This window comes from Eretmochelys imbricata, chromosome 17 (genome assembly GCF_965152235.1).
Source record: "Eretmochelys imbricata isolate rEreImb1 chromosome 17, rEreImb1.hap1, whole genome shotgun sequence".
NCBI classification, from domain to species: Eukaryota; Metazoa; Chordata; order Testudines; family Cheloniidae; genus Eretmochelys; species Eretmochelys imbricata.
The window spans coordinates 3,989,921-4,005,722 of record NC_135588.1 but is presented as its reverse complement, the minus strand read 5'-3'; the positions used below and the strand labels follow the sequence as shown (position 1 = coordinate 4,005,722).

General features: G+C 39.9%; 1 protein-coding gene across 3 annotated transcripts in view; it reads right to left on the bottom strand.

The window, feature by feature from the left end:
* Positions 1–14,975, bottom strand: part of AKAP10 (A-kinase anchoring protein 10) — a 36,895-nt gene extending 21,920 nt beyond the window's left edge. For 2 of the 3 annotated variants that reach the window (XM_077836383.1, XM_077836385.1), the window contains exons 1-3: positions 14,798–14,975; positions 3,873–3,920; positions 932–1,114 (exon numbers count right to left, since the gene is read on the bottom strand). In XM_077836383.1, coding sequence (XP_077692509.1) covers positions 932–1,114; positions 3,873–3,920; positions 14,798–14,819 — 253 coding nt within the window. In that variant the 5' untranslated portion in view covers positions 14,820–14,975. Of the gene's footprint in view, positions 1–931; positions 1,115–2,251; positions 2,607–3,872; positions 3,921–14,797 lie in introns of those variants that run through there. The other variant, XM_077836384.1, reaches the window with a different exon arrangement.
* Positions 14,976–15,802: the final 827 nt, after the last annotated feature.

Genomic DNA, 15,802 nt, shown 5'->3' with positions numbered 1-15,802 from the left:
CAGCTACATGAGGCACAACAAAAATGAGGGGGTCTCCAGAAGCTGGGGGCTAGTTCCTCATCAGCCTTCCCATCAGTTTTGATTCTGTCCCTTACAGTTACAGGCTGGTGACTACCAACGTTGAGGATCTATGGCCCTAGAGAATGGCAAATTCAAGCCTCTATGTAAGATACCACAATGAGTATAATTTAAGAACCTATGTATCTAAGCTTGTGGCTACTCTGGGGTTAGTCCAATGAAGTTTTCCAGTGCCTTAATAAAAAACAAACTGACACTGTCAGAGTAGCCTTAGAGGCCTAGTACAAAGGTACTGCCTGCAGCACAAATGGCCACAACGTACAGTATGAAGCAAAAAGACTCCTCATGAACTTCTTTTTTTTAAAGTATAATCTTCATTCACCATAGCCAACCCAAAAATCCATTTATAGAGAGCCCACTGGTGATGAAAAGAGCTCTAAACAGAAAACAAAATAAAGTGAGTGATCAGGAATCTAATATTTACAGATGTACTAAGCCTACACATAAATTGACACATACCCATGGAGGAACCTGCAATGAAGGAACACAGAAGGGGCCCACAGTGGAACAGACCCATAGCCCATCTAGTGAGCTATCCTCTTTGACAGTGCCATCAACAGTGTTTTATAGGAAGGTGCAACACTTTCATAGTATACTTTACTGTAAATAACTATAGGGCAGGGCACATTTTGTTTTGATCCCAACTGGTAACAAGTATGCTTTATACTGAATGGATAGCCCATGTTATTTTGCTCTTTGCAGTATAACTAAGATACTATTCTTGTGTCTAATTTTTTTAACCTTACTAAGCTACTTGCCTCAATGCTACCTTGTCGTAGTGGTCAGCACATATAATATTCACAGGATATGAAAAGATATGGCTCACCTATATTAGAGAACAGCAAGGTCTTACCTAGGTCTCCAAAATGTGCAGCCTCCATGTGACTTGGCTGCTTCTTAAGAGCAGCTGTCCGACTGCTAGAAAAAGAGTCCATGTTGGCGGAGATGGCATTAATTGCCACATGGCTTGGTCCTGCAGCCTCCAGCAAGGCATGATTTCTAGTGCTTCTTTGAGGGGAATGTACTGGTATTGAAGCTGGAATCAAGACAACAATGATTAAAAGAAAAAACTTGCAACCTTTTCTACACAGTATGCCATGCTAAGTACCATGAGATGAGTTACAGTGTTAGCTCAACTGCATCCTTATTACAAAAACACTATTTGTAGTGATGTATGTCAGTCTCTGCTTAATTATCTGACCAGAGCAGGGGTACTAGAAATAAGTGGGTTCTCCATGCCAATGATGATATCACTTTAGCCCATTTATAGTGTTGCCCATTCTCCTTTATCACATTTGTTCAGCAAATAACAAGGACTCTATGTTTAAGTTTACACAAAGAACGTTAACCCCAAGAGTTTACCTGCCTCATGTATGAGAACTATCATAGCAGTCTTACACTTTTTCAATAAACTACAGAACAACATCAGCAGCTTCATTCTGGACAAATAGGTCAATTTCCACTTCTCTTTTGGAAACCTTTTAATGTGGTCAGAGAAAATTATCCAATGCTATGAAACCACCTGTGAACTTTAATAGGTACATTTACTCTTTCCAAAATTATTTTATCTTTGCTTGCCATTAGAGAAAACAAGGCTAGTAGAGTAAGCACTGATGAGCAGAGAAAATAATGAAAAGCTCATTGAAGCTGAGACTAAGTGCTAATACATAAATCTGTTGCAGCAGCATTAGGATAAGAATCATACTGGCTGCTTGAATTTGAAGAGAAATGAGACAGAGGCTAGTTTCCTCAGAGGAAAACATTTCTGTCATAACAATAAGAATCTTTTCTATTTCCTAAGTGAAAGCAGAGAAAACAGTAGGCAACATTATGCCAATATTCATTTTATAGGATGCCAGGCAAAGAGATCCATCCCCACCCAGCCTTATTACACTATTACATAACAATGGATTTTACTGATGTGTCAAGGAAACTTGTTTCAATGGCTTTAATTCTTCACACCTCTTTCATATTTGCAATATCTAATGACACATACAGGCTGCGAATTAACACATTTAAATGTCCAGGCAACAGGCACCCTAGAATTAATGGTATGGTGAGCTGATCTCCTAACCTAAATATGACATCCTGCTTTGTTTTTATGGCCCTTTGCTGTTCATTAGATGTGACACTGTAGGTTAGATTTGATCTTGTTCACGTAATTATCAATTACCTGTTGAGGATTTGTGGTCTGTTTTCTGTACTTTTAATCTATGGCTGTATGGTTTTGTTTTGTTAAATTAGCTAATTAGAGAATACAATCAAATCTACAACTCTGGGCAAATATAGTCTCCCTCTCCACTTGTTGAATGTACATGACTGAATAAACATGAACACAGGCCTGATTCTGGCAAGTAGTCACTGGAAATAATTTGTAAGATATGTGGAGGTTTTCCTTGAATTGAAATATTTGGTACTGAAATTCTGCTTGCTATTCTCCAAGAAGCCTTTGGTATGTATCGCAGACAGGAATGGGAAAACACATGTTCTTCCAAGCCTGTGGGAAGCAGCCAGTTGCTTGGCTGATCACAGCAATTGAAGATTACTTGCTGGAGGACACTGTGTAGAAAAAAAAAAAGAGACCCATCTGATAATGGTTTAACCTTTCTAATTTAGTTTTAAGGCTCCTAGCTTTACTATAAACAGAATTTAAGTTTAATAAACTCTAAGGATGAAATACCTATTCTAAAACTTCTAGATAGTGTTAAATCTCTAACCTCATACGATGCAGATCACTGAAAAGTGCTCTGCCAAACAGGGAAGCTGCTCCCATTTTGCTCAACATCTGCAGTTCTTGTTCTGTAATAAACTAAATTGTATTTGAAGTTTTATATTACTTTACACAGTGGCCATGTCATAGCCTTTCCTTAGCAATCTGCTTGAACTAATAAGTAGTCATGACTAATAATTGCAGGGCATCCTGTTAACTTGGTTAGGATGACTTTGCTTCTTGTACTGCTTCAAAGATAAATCAATGTGCTCAAAGATGCTTGTACACTTTTCTTAAAGCCCAGACAACACTTTATAAAGTACCGAAATAAAGTTATATTTGAGGCACATAAAAACAGCTTAATTATTGCAGCAATACCAAAGGGAAGCTGAACTAAAAAGTGAACATGTATAAAATTGAAAACTACAAATTAGATGTGTTGTTTTCCCTTGGCTTAACATGCTATATAGAGAGTTACCAACAAATCAAGGAAAATTTTCAACATTAAGTCATGTAACGACAACAAAATTTTTATACTATATAGTGTAGTATTAGGGTAGCTGCTCCTTCTGAACAAGATTTGGATCTCCACTCCACTGGTGTAAGTCTGAAGCCACTCCAGACTTAAATTGAGCTACTCCATATTTACATTAGTAAAAGCAAAATCAGAACCTGGCTTCCTGTTCTGTAAGTTAGGCAATGCAAAGTCACATTATCAAAATTGCAAAATAAATTACATACCAGAAAAAGCTCCCAAAAACCTCAGAAAGCAATCTACTGCAGATAAGGAATAATCACTATTTGCAAGGTGATCAGATATATAATTTTATGATAATTTTGAAATAAAACCCAAGAAAGAATGAATAACTTTCCATGCTTCCGGATCTGGTAAGATGACAGTTATCAGGAAAGATCAGTTTTCAATTTACTATAGGCCACCTGGAGACAGATAAACTATTTACTTTTTTTTAGTACAAGGTGTACTCCTCTTCAGTGATAACGAAATGAACAGCTGGTTACAAAAATATGGCAGTGTTGTGGATTTTATTGTCTTTCCATAGAGTTCAGTAAATCTTGAGCTTACTTTTAATTGCTTTTACATCTGTGGTCTTCTCTTGTTCTTTGCCTTTCACTGTAAAATATAAAGGAAGGAGTAAAAAGCTATTTCAGGTTTGTGATGGCATGGACTGTTCGTTGAAGGAGAATATAAAAATCTCAGACTCAGGACTTGGTGGGTAATGAAAGTAGCAAATAAGCATTTTTTTGTTTTAAAATATATTTGCTATTTTCCAGTCTACACATACATCCAGTAGCTGGATGGGGATGTTAAGCTTTTTATACACAGCCTAGTAGTTCATTCTTAAGGATTACATTTCACAAAAATTAAAACATTTGTATTAATACAAACATCCCATGAAGCTCATGCATTATGTAATTTAAACCAATTTAGGCAACCTACAAGATTGGTTATCTGATTTCTTATTTAAAATACATTCAAAATGTAAACTGTTTTCAAAACAAAATTGAAGGTGGAACTAGTTGCATTTTAAAACAAAATATTGGCAGATGTTCTCAGTGAACCACACACAACACACAACTTGGGGAAAATTGCATCCCCACAGTATTATCTGAATACCAGTAGTGTGCCCAGTGCTGTATAGACATAAATGGAGCTTGTCCTTGCCCCTGACTTTACACAGTAGTAGATGCTATAGAAATTTACAATTCCAACACAACCAATATTGCTCAAATATAAATAATACAATGGGTGACTGAATTTGAAGCACAACAGGATTAAAGGAAAAATGTGGACGTTTTTAGGAAGAATCTGAAAGAAGAGAATGTAAGGAGCAGTATACAACAAAGCATAAAGACTGAACAACAACATGAAGATGACTGAAAAAATAATAAACTTAACAGTGATAATCAAAAAAGTACACTGGCACGTGTAAAAGGAAAGCCTAATCTCATAATACAGAAGTGTGGGGGAAAATAGGTTACTATTTTAGGATAATACCAATACAACCAAATAAATTGTTCTATGTAGCATTATGATAGGCGTTTTTGGCTGCAGTCAAAGTAACACACATACATGTCTACCGATTTACCAATCCATTCACAGCAAAACTAAAAACTACCAGCAAAACTAAAACCAGCAAACATTTCCATTAGCGAAGAAAGCATGCAATATGCTCAATTACTGAGGGACAATCTACACTCATTCCTGTATTTTCTTTCTACAACCAACTCTCTGTATAACTTTTCATGAGTGATGTACCTGAATATTCGGATTCACCTTAATTTGGGTTATTGCTGATTATGCATTATATGTATTTTATGACTTTAAAAACAAACTTTGTACTTGTGGATAATGTAAGCACTATACCTAGATGTGCAGACACTTTTCTTAACCTGTATATTATATAATTTAACATTAGCTTTAATAAAATTTTTAAATATGGATTTTTGTTTGCTTCAGCAATGAATAGGTGCAGATTACTTTGGTCAATCTACACTTACACTAGTGACTACATGAGATCACGACTCAAGTTTTAATTCATTACTGATTTTCAAGTTTGGCCAATACTGCATTAGGACCCAGAACTTCTAATGACCCTAAAGGACTTTTATCAGATCTAGTCCCTAAACTGTATATACTTAAATTAGTGTGTGAGTGGGACCCACTTGTCTAAAACTTCAAGGTTTTGAGAATTATTCCAACTCCTGCACTCCCTAACCTCAAAAAATATAAAGTTAGAAGATGCAACTTTCAATGACAAAAAGCAGTATGTACATGACTCTCAAAAACTATCATTACATATCCTGGAGAGCAAAAGAGCTTATTTATGGATGATTTATCTTTAGATTCATACAACTGGGACACAAACAACAACAGAAGCCTCGATACTGAACATTAGACAACATAGAAGTTAAATATATATATATTTTTAAATGTCTAAGATCATTAGTAAATAGACTAAATAGCTCACAATTTCACAAGTATATCTGCACTTTTCTTGCTGTGTCACGTTATGTATCTTGCTGAACATTTGCAAACATAGAATCTTACAAGGGACCAGAGATAAAAAGGTAATTTAGCAAGCCAAAAGTCTTACATATTAACAAAGTGCACTGTGCTTGAGCAATGGCTTGCACCACAGAAGACAGCAAAAAAAAAAAAGGGCAATGTATCCACAGCTTATTTGCTCCAAGATGCATTTCTGCATTACATGTGTTCTTTCAACTGGCAGCTTTAAAGATCTTTAAGGGGGTGACCAGCTAAAAGTCAGTAAAAGCAAAAAGATGCTCCCTTCAAGTAGTGAGACGTGGGTATACTGGATAAAAGTCTTTTTAAAGATCTTCTCTAATTAGGGGCTTGAGAATTATCCCTCTCTGACCACTTACCCATTCGTAACTCTGGTAGTATCTGATCAACCAAGGTATCTACTTGAAATATTAGGAACATTGACAAGTGATTTAAACAAAGGAAACTGGTATACTACGTTAAGACACTTTAAATTAATCTGAACTAGAAAGAATTACAAATAGACTGGAAAAGCAAACAATTCTGAAGGGAGAGGTTAAACACAAGTCTGTACAAGACTAAGCAAGCAAAACTTACAAAGATACTTTCACACATCCTGCTTTAACTTTTTTAAAAAAAAACACCAGAAGTGGGGAAAGTGCCTGAAATTTTTAGAATTAAAAGTTTATTTGTCATTATAGCCCGCTAACACACAGTATGCATTTTAAGATTCCTTCTTTTAACATTTCTAAATCAGGAACTATAAAATGTTCATTGCATATCTACATGGGGACAAGGTGGGTGAGACTTTTATTGGATCAACTTCTGCTGGTGAGAGAGAAACTTTAGAGCAGCCGGAAATGAGAAGAAGCCAGCATCATGTGACAAACCAGCTTTCCAGGAGCCACAAGCTAGGGTGACCAGCTGTCCCAATTTTACAGGGACAATCCCAATTTTGGGGGCTTTTTCTTATATAGACACCTATTACCCCCCATCCCCTGTCCCGATTTTTTACACTTGCTGTTTGGTCACCCTACTACAAGCACTTTGTAGACCACTGTTTTGGAACCGTAGGCTAAATGCATTCACTGCACAGAAGATTTTAGGCCTGTCCTCAAAACAGCCTCTGACCAATTTACTAGACAGAAGGTGCTATTGAGCTTTGGCATGGCAGTAGCAACTTCCAGCATTCACAAGATCAAGCATTTTGCGCCACTGCAAAAAACACAAGTACTAATCACTTATGCTTTGTGCATGCATCTCATTCACAAACGCTGCATGCTGCACATGTTGCACAGTAGGAAAATTCACAAGCTCTTACACAAAAATAATCTCAACGTTAGTTGTGGTGGTAACAGTGTAAAACAGGTGCATGCAAGAATTCCATTCTTCAGTCCTAGAGGCCCTATTCAGCAAGGGACCCCATCAATTAAGAATGGCAAACTTCAGTCTCCCTTCTCACTGTTGAGGAACAAAAAACATTCCACAGAGGAACAATACCAGGAATACGATTGTTACTAGATTTCTGAACAGCAATCTTAATAACAGAATTATTTGGTGACTAAGGCTTTTTTGATCTCTTTAGCAAAGCAAAAGAGGTCAATCTACCAGCAGAGATGGAACCACTCATGACTGAAATGAAAGCCTCTCATTGCCAAAGGCAGAAAAACCTGCATTTTACACTATTGTAAGGACCCTGTGCATTTGCTAAAATATGTTAGAGCTCTGATGATTATATTTAAGTATCCACTTAGGGGGGCATATCCTGCCACTGATGTATAGACAGAGCTCACCACTGCCTTTTAATTTTTAAGCTTAACCAAGAAACAAACAAACAGAAACCGGTGACTTGAGTTTATTTAGATGGAATGAATAATTTACCCCCCTCCCCAATATGGTGATTTTTAAAAAAAACAAATACTAGAAACTTAGTGCATCTTCACTTAAGATACCATCACCAATTTTAATTTGGCCCCTGCATCCATACGTGGGACAAGGGCATTGTCCTAGGCAGGGGGATCACTATCTGCAGAATACAAAAACCCAAGATGAAGAAAAGGAACTTGTATGCTGCTTCACTTACAGCACATGAAAGGTCAGTTTTCTCATCTATTCAAGTCATTTCTTCACATATTTACTTCCTGCAGTTTTCCCTACTGCCCAAAAGAGTATTCAGTTTCTAAAAACACATTACTGTTAATTGAAGTGTATGGCAAATTTGTGAGAATTCAGAGACCTCACAGAGCACCTGATGTGAAGGTCAATCATGTCTCCTCCTCCCCATGCCCTGACATAACTCACAGATAGTATTATCTAAATAATCTAACATTTGGATATTTGCACATCCATCACCTGCAGCCTTATTACATACGTGACTTATTAGCACAGTTAAAATATATATGCTTTGATTGTGGTGGATGACAGGTTTGACAGCTGCTTTCTATCAAGCTGTGAACTTTGTATAGATGATTCCTATGTAATTGGTGTGGTTAGCTAGAAAAAAAGATTGGTTTAAATCTAGGTGGTACAATTTCTAGTATATATTAGCATTCTACCAAGTAATTTAAAATATGCTTTGGTATTTATGGTGAACATTTTAGATTGTATGCTGTTTGGGGCAGGAACTGTCTCTGTGTTTGCAAAGTGCCTACAAAATAACTACTGTAGGGAGATATCTTAGTCGAAAAAATCTACATCTTATGGCTATAAAAAAATTATTTTTGTCAATTACAAAAAGACCCCTAAAGATCAATTTGGCAAAAAATTATGAAGTAACCAAAATATTTACGAGAGAGTTAAAAATGAAAGTGATATTGAAAACATGCTTGTAACTTCCAGTTCCATCTAAATAAATATTTAAGCACATTAGCTACCAGTGAAATCTTCTTTGGCCTCTATAGGCTGAAAAGATTACTTACAAATAGCTCATTCATGGACCACTGGCCCTGAAAATCTTCCAAGTACAATCTATACAAATTGTAACTACTAGAATCAAGTCTTTACATTGTAAAATGTGAGCACATTTTAAAAAAGCTCTTACCCCAGATTTAAATATTTTAGAGAAGCATTTCAATCTCCAGTTACATAATTGTTCTGCACAATAGTCAATGCAGCATTCAGTCTGACACCCATTAGAATGGGAAGTATAAATGATGCAGATCCATGAATTGGCAACTCAGCATTTTACATTTATCCTAGAGGTTAGCACTTTCATTTTGGAATAGAGTAATTCAAACCTTGATTAAGCAACTTGGGATTCTTGTTTTCCACTTTTTTTTAATGTAGACCCTCAATTTATACATGACTGTAGACATTAAATATTTAAGATGACTAGGTTTTACATAGATTATTGAACATTATTGTCCAGATGAAAATTGTCTGGGAAAATCAGCACATATCCCCTCTAGCTCAGTAATATTTAACATACGTAGTTTGTTACACTGCATCAGAATAGCATCATTCTCTTTTTCCCTATAACACTGTCAGTACTTGATCCATCAAGTCCAGTCTCAGCTACCTCTAGTGACAGCGATTACACAGTTTCCCTTGTCTTCCATTGTCTAATTGCTTTAGCTAAAGGCTGTTAATTGTTCTTCCATGCCAACTTCTCTATAAAGGTAAGTTGTTACTCTTTAACTAGTTATTACTTTACTACCTGTAATATGATATAGTTCAAATTGTCACCTTCTACTTAAGCGGTGACATGGGATCCTTCAGTATTCTAGGATCACTGTCAGCAACAAGCAGAACAAATTTACAAAGCAATAGTTATAGATATAGGAATGACAGTACATGCATATAGGCTATGTTTCAAGGAGTAAAATATCACTACAAGAATTTTGCTTTCACCCTGCTGCAGCCAATCTAGGTGGTATCACATCATGTGCTTGAAGCCAATTCTGAACAACAACAATAGCCATGTACATTAGGGGTAGTATGTCTGAGAGAATTTCCACGGGCAGCCTTCATTTTCAGAGGACTAAGAGTCAGGCTGAGGTGCAGCCTGCCATACAAGGTCTAAGAATTTTAATATATTTAGTGAGAAAAATCAGAGAAGGATGAGCAAATGTAAGCTGTCTTGTATCATTTTATATGTGCATCAGTTAACCATTCTTCTTACACCACGGCAGGACTGTTTATATTATTTCTAAGATATCTCTAATAGATGGGTGTGTAATTTGGCCTTGAATATTCTCACTAATGAGAATTTCCTAACCTTCTATAAGCTCCTTTGGCTGCTGGTTCAGATGCCTAACAAATCTTATAGTTACTTTTTTTTCTTCTACTATTCAACCCTAAATTTCCCTAGCCCCTTGCCTTATGGCCCATCTTCATCAACTAAAGATGTAGTTTATTATTGCCCCATTTATAAGATCTCTCGATATTTATAGACAGTTATCTCCATCCTCAGTTTTCACCAAATACACCCAGTTCTCTTCATCTTTCCCAATTTAGTCCCTTACAAAAATACTATAGCAATTTGCTCCAACTATACTGATTTTGGACAGCGTACTTTTGTTTTTAAATGAGGATGTTGGGGGTATTCAAAACCTTTTATTTGTTGCTTTTCTCCAAAGACTCCAATTTACACCTTCCCTAAAATGCAGTATCCAAAACTGAACGCAGCTCTTTCAGGCCTAACCAGTTCTCATGGGAGCAGACCAACAACCTTCCTTGTGTTATATGTAAGGCTACATTTTTAGTCACAGGTATTTTTTAGTAAAAGATATGGACAGGTCACGGGCAGTAAACAAAAATTCACGGCCCATGACCTGTACTATATACCCCGACTAAATCTTGGGGGGTCGTCCGGGGGTGCCGTGGGTGCTCGGGGCTGTGCTGGGGGGAGACCCATGCTGGTGCGAGGGGGGGTTGGCAGGGCTGGCAGGCTCAACTGGTTCCTTGCAGCTCCCTGGAAGTGACAAGTCCCTCCCCCAGCTCCTAGCTCCGCGCGCGGCCCCCACCCCAAGCGCTGGCTCCACAGCTCCCATTGGCCAGGAACCACAGCCACTGGGAGCTCTGGGGGCAGTACCTGCGGGCAGAAGCAGTATGCAGAGCTAGGAGCCGAGGGAGGAACATGTCATTGCTTCTGGGGGAGTCTCCCAAAGTAAGCACCACCCAGAGCCCTCACCCCCTCCCATGCCTGAACCCCCATCCCTGAGCCCCCTCCCACACCAAAACTCCTGTTGCTGGGGGGGGGAGGGAGGGCAGGGGCCCGAGCCAGCCACACCAGCTGCTGAAGTCACGGAGGTCCCAGAAAGTCATGCAATCTGTGACTTCCGTGACAAACTCACAGCCTTAGTTATATATTTCTATTAATGCAACCTAGAAGAACTGGGTTTTGTTCGCAATAATGTTGCACTATCACATTTAGTTTCAGCCACTTCTGCTACAACCAATAATCTCAGATCCCTTGAGTCATAGTACTATCAAAACCAGTATCCCTCTATTTTACATTTGACTATTCCTTCCTATAAGAATCTCTCTGCATTTGTCTTTGCTGGATTTCACTTTGTTTCCATACCAGCTTATCAAGACAGAGTACCTGTTCCACAATTACCTTTATTGTCTACTCTAGGGAAGGTTATTTCATACAAGAGCCTACATAAAAATAACTGCATACAAAAATACTTCAGTGTACAGAATTGAAGAACATTTTGTATTGACCATTAGTTCATAGCTGGATCTGTATTAGGATTTCGCGCTGCTGCCCATCACTATGGCATATGAGCACCTTCCACGTAATAATGCTGTTGTCATAAAAAGTCTGTAGTGGACTTCATGGCATCTCTGGAACTTCTCCCATGAAAAGTGGGGGGTTAAAACTGTTTTTCCAGGACTACTGCACTAATCCACACACATACGGGAATTAGTGCTGCTACTTTGGCCTTGAAATCTTATAACAACATGTAAAGTACTTCCAGTCGTAGGTGAAAAATATGAGCCTGGCCAATGAACACTGCTATCTAAACTTATAAAATCTTCTCACTCTCCCAGAACAAAAAATGCAGTTTGGATCCATTTCTCCGTAACAAGACACTTTACAAGAGACTCATATCAGCGACTTAATTGTTGTAGAAGCTCTTGAAGGAATCATAGTTTTACTACTTGAACTACAGTATTATCACACGTTGATAAGATTGATTTTTACACAGACTGCCAAACACACAGTAGAACACCTACATTACCCTTCAAATGTGGAAGTGATTTCCATTTTAAAAAAAAATCGAGTCTGTCAAAATTAGAGGTGTTATACAACATTAATTTTCTAATGATTCAGACCACTAATACCAACAGGATTATTTTATTTTCAAAGAACAAGTAGTAATTCTATACAAAATCAACTTGAAAAATGTCAAACATATTTGGCTTTACAATCTTATATTTTAAGTTATATTGTTACCTTCCATCTATTAGCCATTTTCAGTTATTATCCTCATACCCTCATTTTCTGTGTCAGGTACTGGACACATTTACTGACTAATCAACCATAATTGAAAGAATAGTTAAACATGGAAGACTCTGCACATTGAAAAATAGCCTGTTATAGAAAGCTGTTAAACACCAGGAATTCTAGGAAGTACCTACTGAGCTCCCATAGGAGTTAAAAGAAAAGGAGTACTTGTGGCACCTTAGAGACTAACCAATTTATTTGAGCATGAGCTTTCGTGAGCTACAGCTCACTTCATCAAGTGAGCTGTAGCTCACGAAAGCTCATGCTCAAATAAATTGGTTAGTCTCTAAGGTGCCACAAGTACTCCTTTTCTTTTTGCGAATACAGACTAACACGGCTGTTACTCTGAAACCATAGGAGTTAAGAGTTCTTGGCAGCTTTCAGGATCAGCCTTTTGTCCCCAAACACTAATAGCATGCTGAAAATATTTTTCCCTAATCAAAATGTAAGCACCTCTGATTGTACATTTTGAACTGAAAGTAAAACAGACTTACTCCAGGTAAAAGTAAGGTTCTACTCTTTGTCTTAAAGGGATTCATCTTTTGTGAATTAAAATATTTAGAATAGCTCAAATGGTAAAACCCAGAATGCATGTCATTTATTTCAAGTAATGAAAATAATGGTTAGTTTGTCTCATTTTTCTTAGCACAGAAAGGCTTAGTTACATTTCTTGGGTGATGTAACTTCTCTAGAGACAGATTATGAACTGAGGAATTTAGCACCCATATGTAAAGCAAAAAACCACCCTCTACGTTTCAACTGACTGCTTTTAAACCAATTCAGAAACAAAATCTAAACCAGCAGTTTTCAAACTGTGGGTTGGGACCACAAAGTGGGTTGGGACCCTGTTTTAATGGGGTCGCCAGGGCTGGCTTAGACTTGCTGGGGCTTGGGGCCGAAGCCCAAGGGCTTCAGCGCCGGGCAGCAAGGGTTGAGGTTACACCCCGCCAGTCTTGGACTAAAGCCCTTGGCCTTCCACCTTGGCCCCCACACCCGGGGTGGTGGGGCTTGGGCTTTGGCCCTTCCACCCAGGGTGGTGGGGCTCAGGCTTGGGTTCCCCCTCCTGGGGTCATGTAGTAATTTTTGTTGTCAGAAGGGGGTTACAGTGCAATGAAGTTTGAGAACCCCTGATCTAAACCATTAACTCAATGATTACCCGTACTCATTGCACGAAAAGAGGAATTAGGAAAATAGGATTCTTAAAATATTAATATCTTGAGTTATGTTACATAATTTCTGTATAATAAGTAATAAGCTCTTTGGGGTAAGGACTGTAGCATCTGTGCTTTTGTCCAGCATTTATCACAATGGGCGCTCATTGTGCTTGGGGCTGTAGGATACCATCACAATACAAATAGCTAATACGCTATGTTTTACTATACCATGCAAGTGTTATTTTAATTTGGTAAAATTTAACAAGATGGAGTGGGTTAATGCAAAATTTTATTTGTATTCGTCTACCTAACGAGGAAACAAGTATGCAACATGTAATAGTTATCTGTTTTACAGCTGTTACACCGGGCTTTCCTTAAGAAAATGCAAACTCTGACCTTGCTAGTTACAATTAATCTGAGAATCACCCCAGTGAATGAAGCGGCTAGCTGCATCACCAAAGTTTAAAACCAGGATCTATTTCAAAATATGCTTAGATTTCCTGAGGTCACATCAAGATCCTTGTTACAAAGCAAGGAGAAACTGCAGCAGACATCTCACTCTGAGATGCAGCAGCCAGGATAAAACAAAGGAGTTTAAACCCATCATAACACCCCAAACCATGCCTTTTTTTTTTTAATTTATTTTGGTGGCGTGGAAAGGGGTCAGGATTATTTACTGAAAGCAGATCTGACAGGTCCCACTCATTTGGAGCAAGATTCAGTCATTTCTGATTATTTTTTAAACTCCCTTGTTTGAGGATTGCTTGCACTGCATGCTTCAATAAAATGCTTAATAGTTTTGAAGTCTTCATCAAAGACATCATCATAGCTTGGACACCCCTGGAAACATGGAAGGGGAAGCACTTATTGACAGCAGAGAAGGGGAGAGAAAAAGGGTGTCCAGAGGGGAAAGAATATGCAGACCCCTGGCAGGCTTGGCTCTATTGGGGGTGGGGGGGGGCGGGGAAGCGCCTACAATCCCTTGTCCAAGGTCCTGCCTGCTCCTCTCCACCCCACATGGCAAAAAGGCCTGGGTCCCCCACCTCAGCCTCTCTACGTGCCCCCAAGAAAGAGCAGTTCCCTCCCTATCACCTACAGCCGCCCACATCCCCAGGCCTCCTGCCCCCCATGTTCCCGCCCCCTCAGGCCTCCTGCCCCCCATTTCCCCTCCTCAGGCCTCCTGCCCTCCCCCCCATGTTCCCTCCCCACCGCCATGCCAGTCCTTTCCCCTCCCCAGCCCTCCTACCCCCATGTTACGTTCCCTCCCCCCGGCCTTCCCCTTCCATATTCTCCCTCCTCGGGGCTGCGGCCCCCACACTCCCCGCGGCCCCGCCTTGCCCGCAGCCTCCAGCCCCATGGCCCGGCGGCCCCCTCACCTTTCCGCCTGAAGAAGGACATGGTGGCGGGGCGGGGCGGGGCGGGGAGAACAGCAGGCCGGGCTCCCTATGAATGAGACTCCTTCCTCCTCCTGCCGGCTCCTCTCCCTCCGCCTCTTCCTCCCACGGAGCAGTCAGCAGCCGCCATATTGTCAACAACTGCCACCGCCGCGCTCCCTCTTCCGGGGCGAACGGAGGAGAGGCGAGCGGAGCTCGTGAGGCATGACGGGAAACAGCGGCGCGGCAAGACTCGCGGCTTCTTGCCTTCCCCCAAGATGGCGGCCTCGGCGTCAGGCCGCCATGCTAAGTACGGGAAGGCCGCTGAGATAAGGGCAAAGGGACCCAGAGCCGGTAGCCATCTTGGATAATGGCAAAATGCCCGAGGCTAGGGCAGGCAGCCATTTTGGATAAGGGCAAGAAGCCCCATTCAGGGGGAAGTGGGGCTTAGTCCCCATGTTAAAGGTTGGGGGCGGGGAAGGAAAATGTCAGTTTCTCCTGTGGGGCTCACTCCGCCTTTATGATGTGGCATTTGCCTGGCTGTGGTGTGATGTCATCCGGCTTTGATGTAACAGCATCTTGCTGCGTGAGGGCGCCACGATGTAATGTCCCATTGGGTCACAATGTCATCACGCTGAGATGTGATGTCATCACGCTGTATTATAACAGCATCACCTGCTCTCAAAACACCACTGACACGGGCCATGGTGCCACGTCAACACAGCATCACGGCCACGTAGGGTTGCCAATTGTGGTTGGACACATTCCTGGAGGAATATGATATAATCTTTAATTAAAGATAAATCTTTATATCCTGGAGACTCCATGACAATCCTGGAGGGTTGGCAACTCTACTGCCATGTGACATCACAATGGATCAAATCCTTGTTCTTGCCACACACCATCACACAGAAGCAGTGTCACTGTGGCACTCCATACTGTGCTTCCATACTGTGTCAAAATGTTGTCAGAGCACAATGTGGCTTCATCGTTTTGTCTCAAAACGCC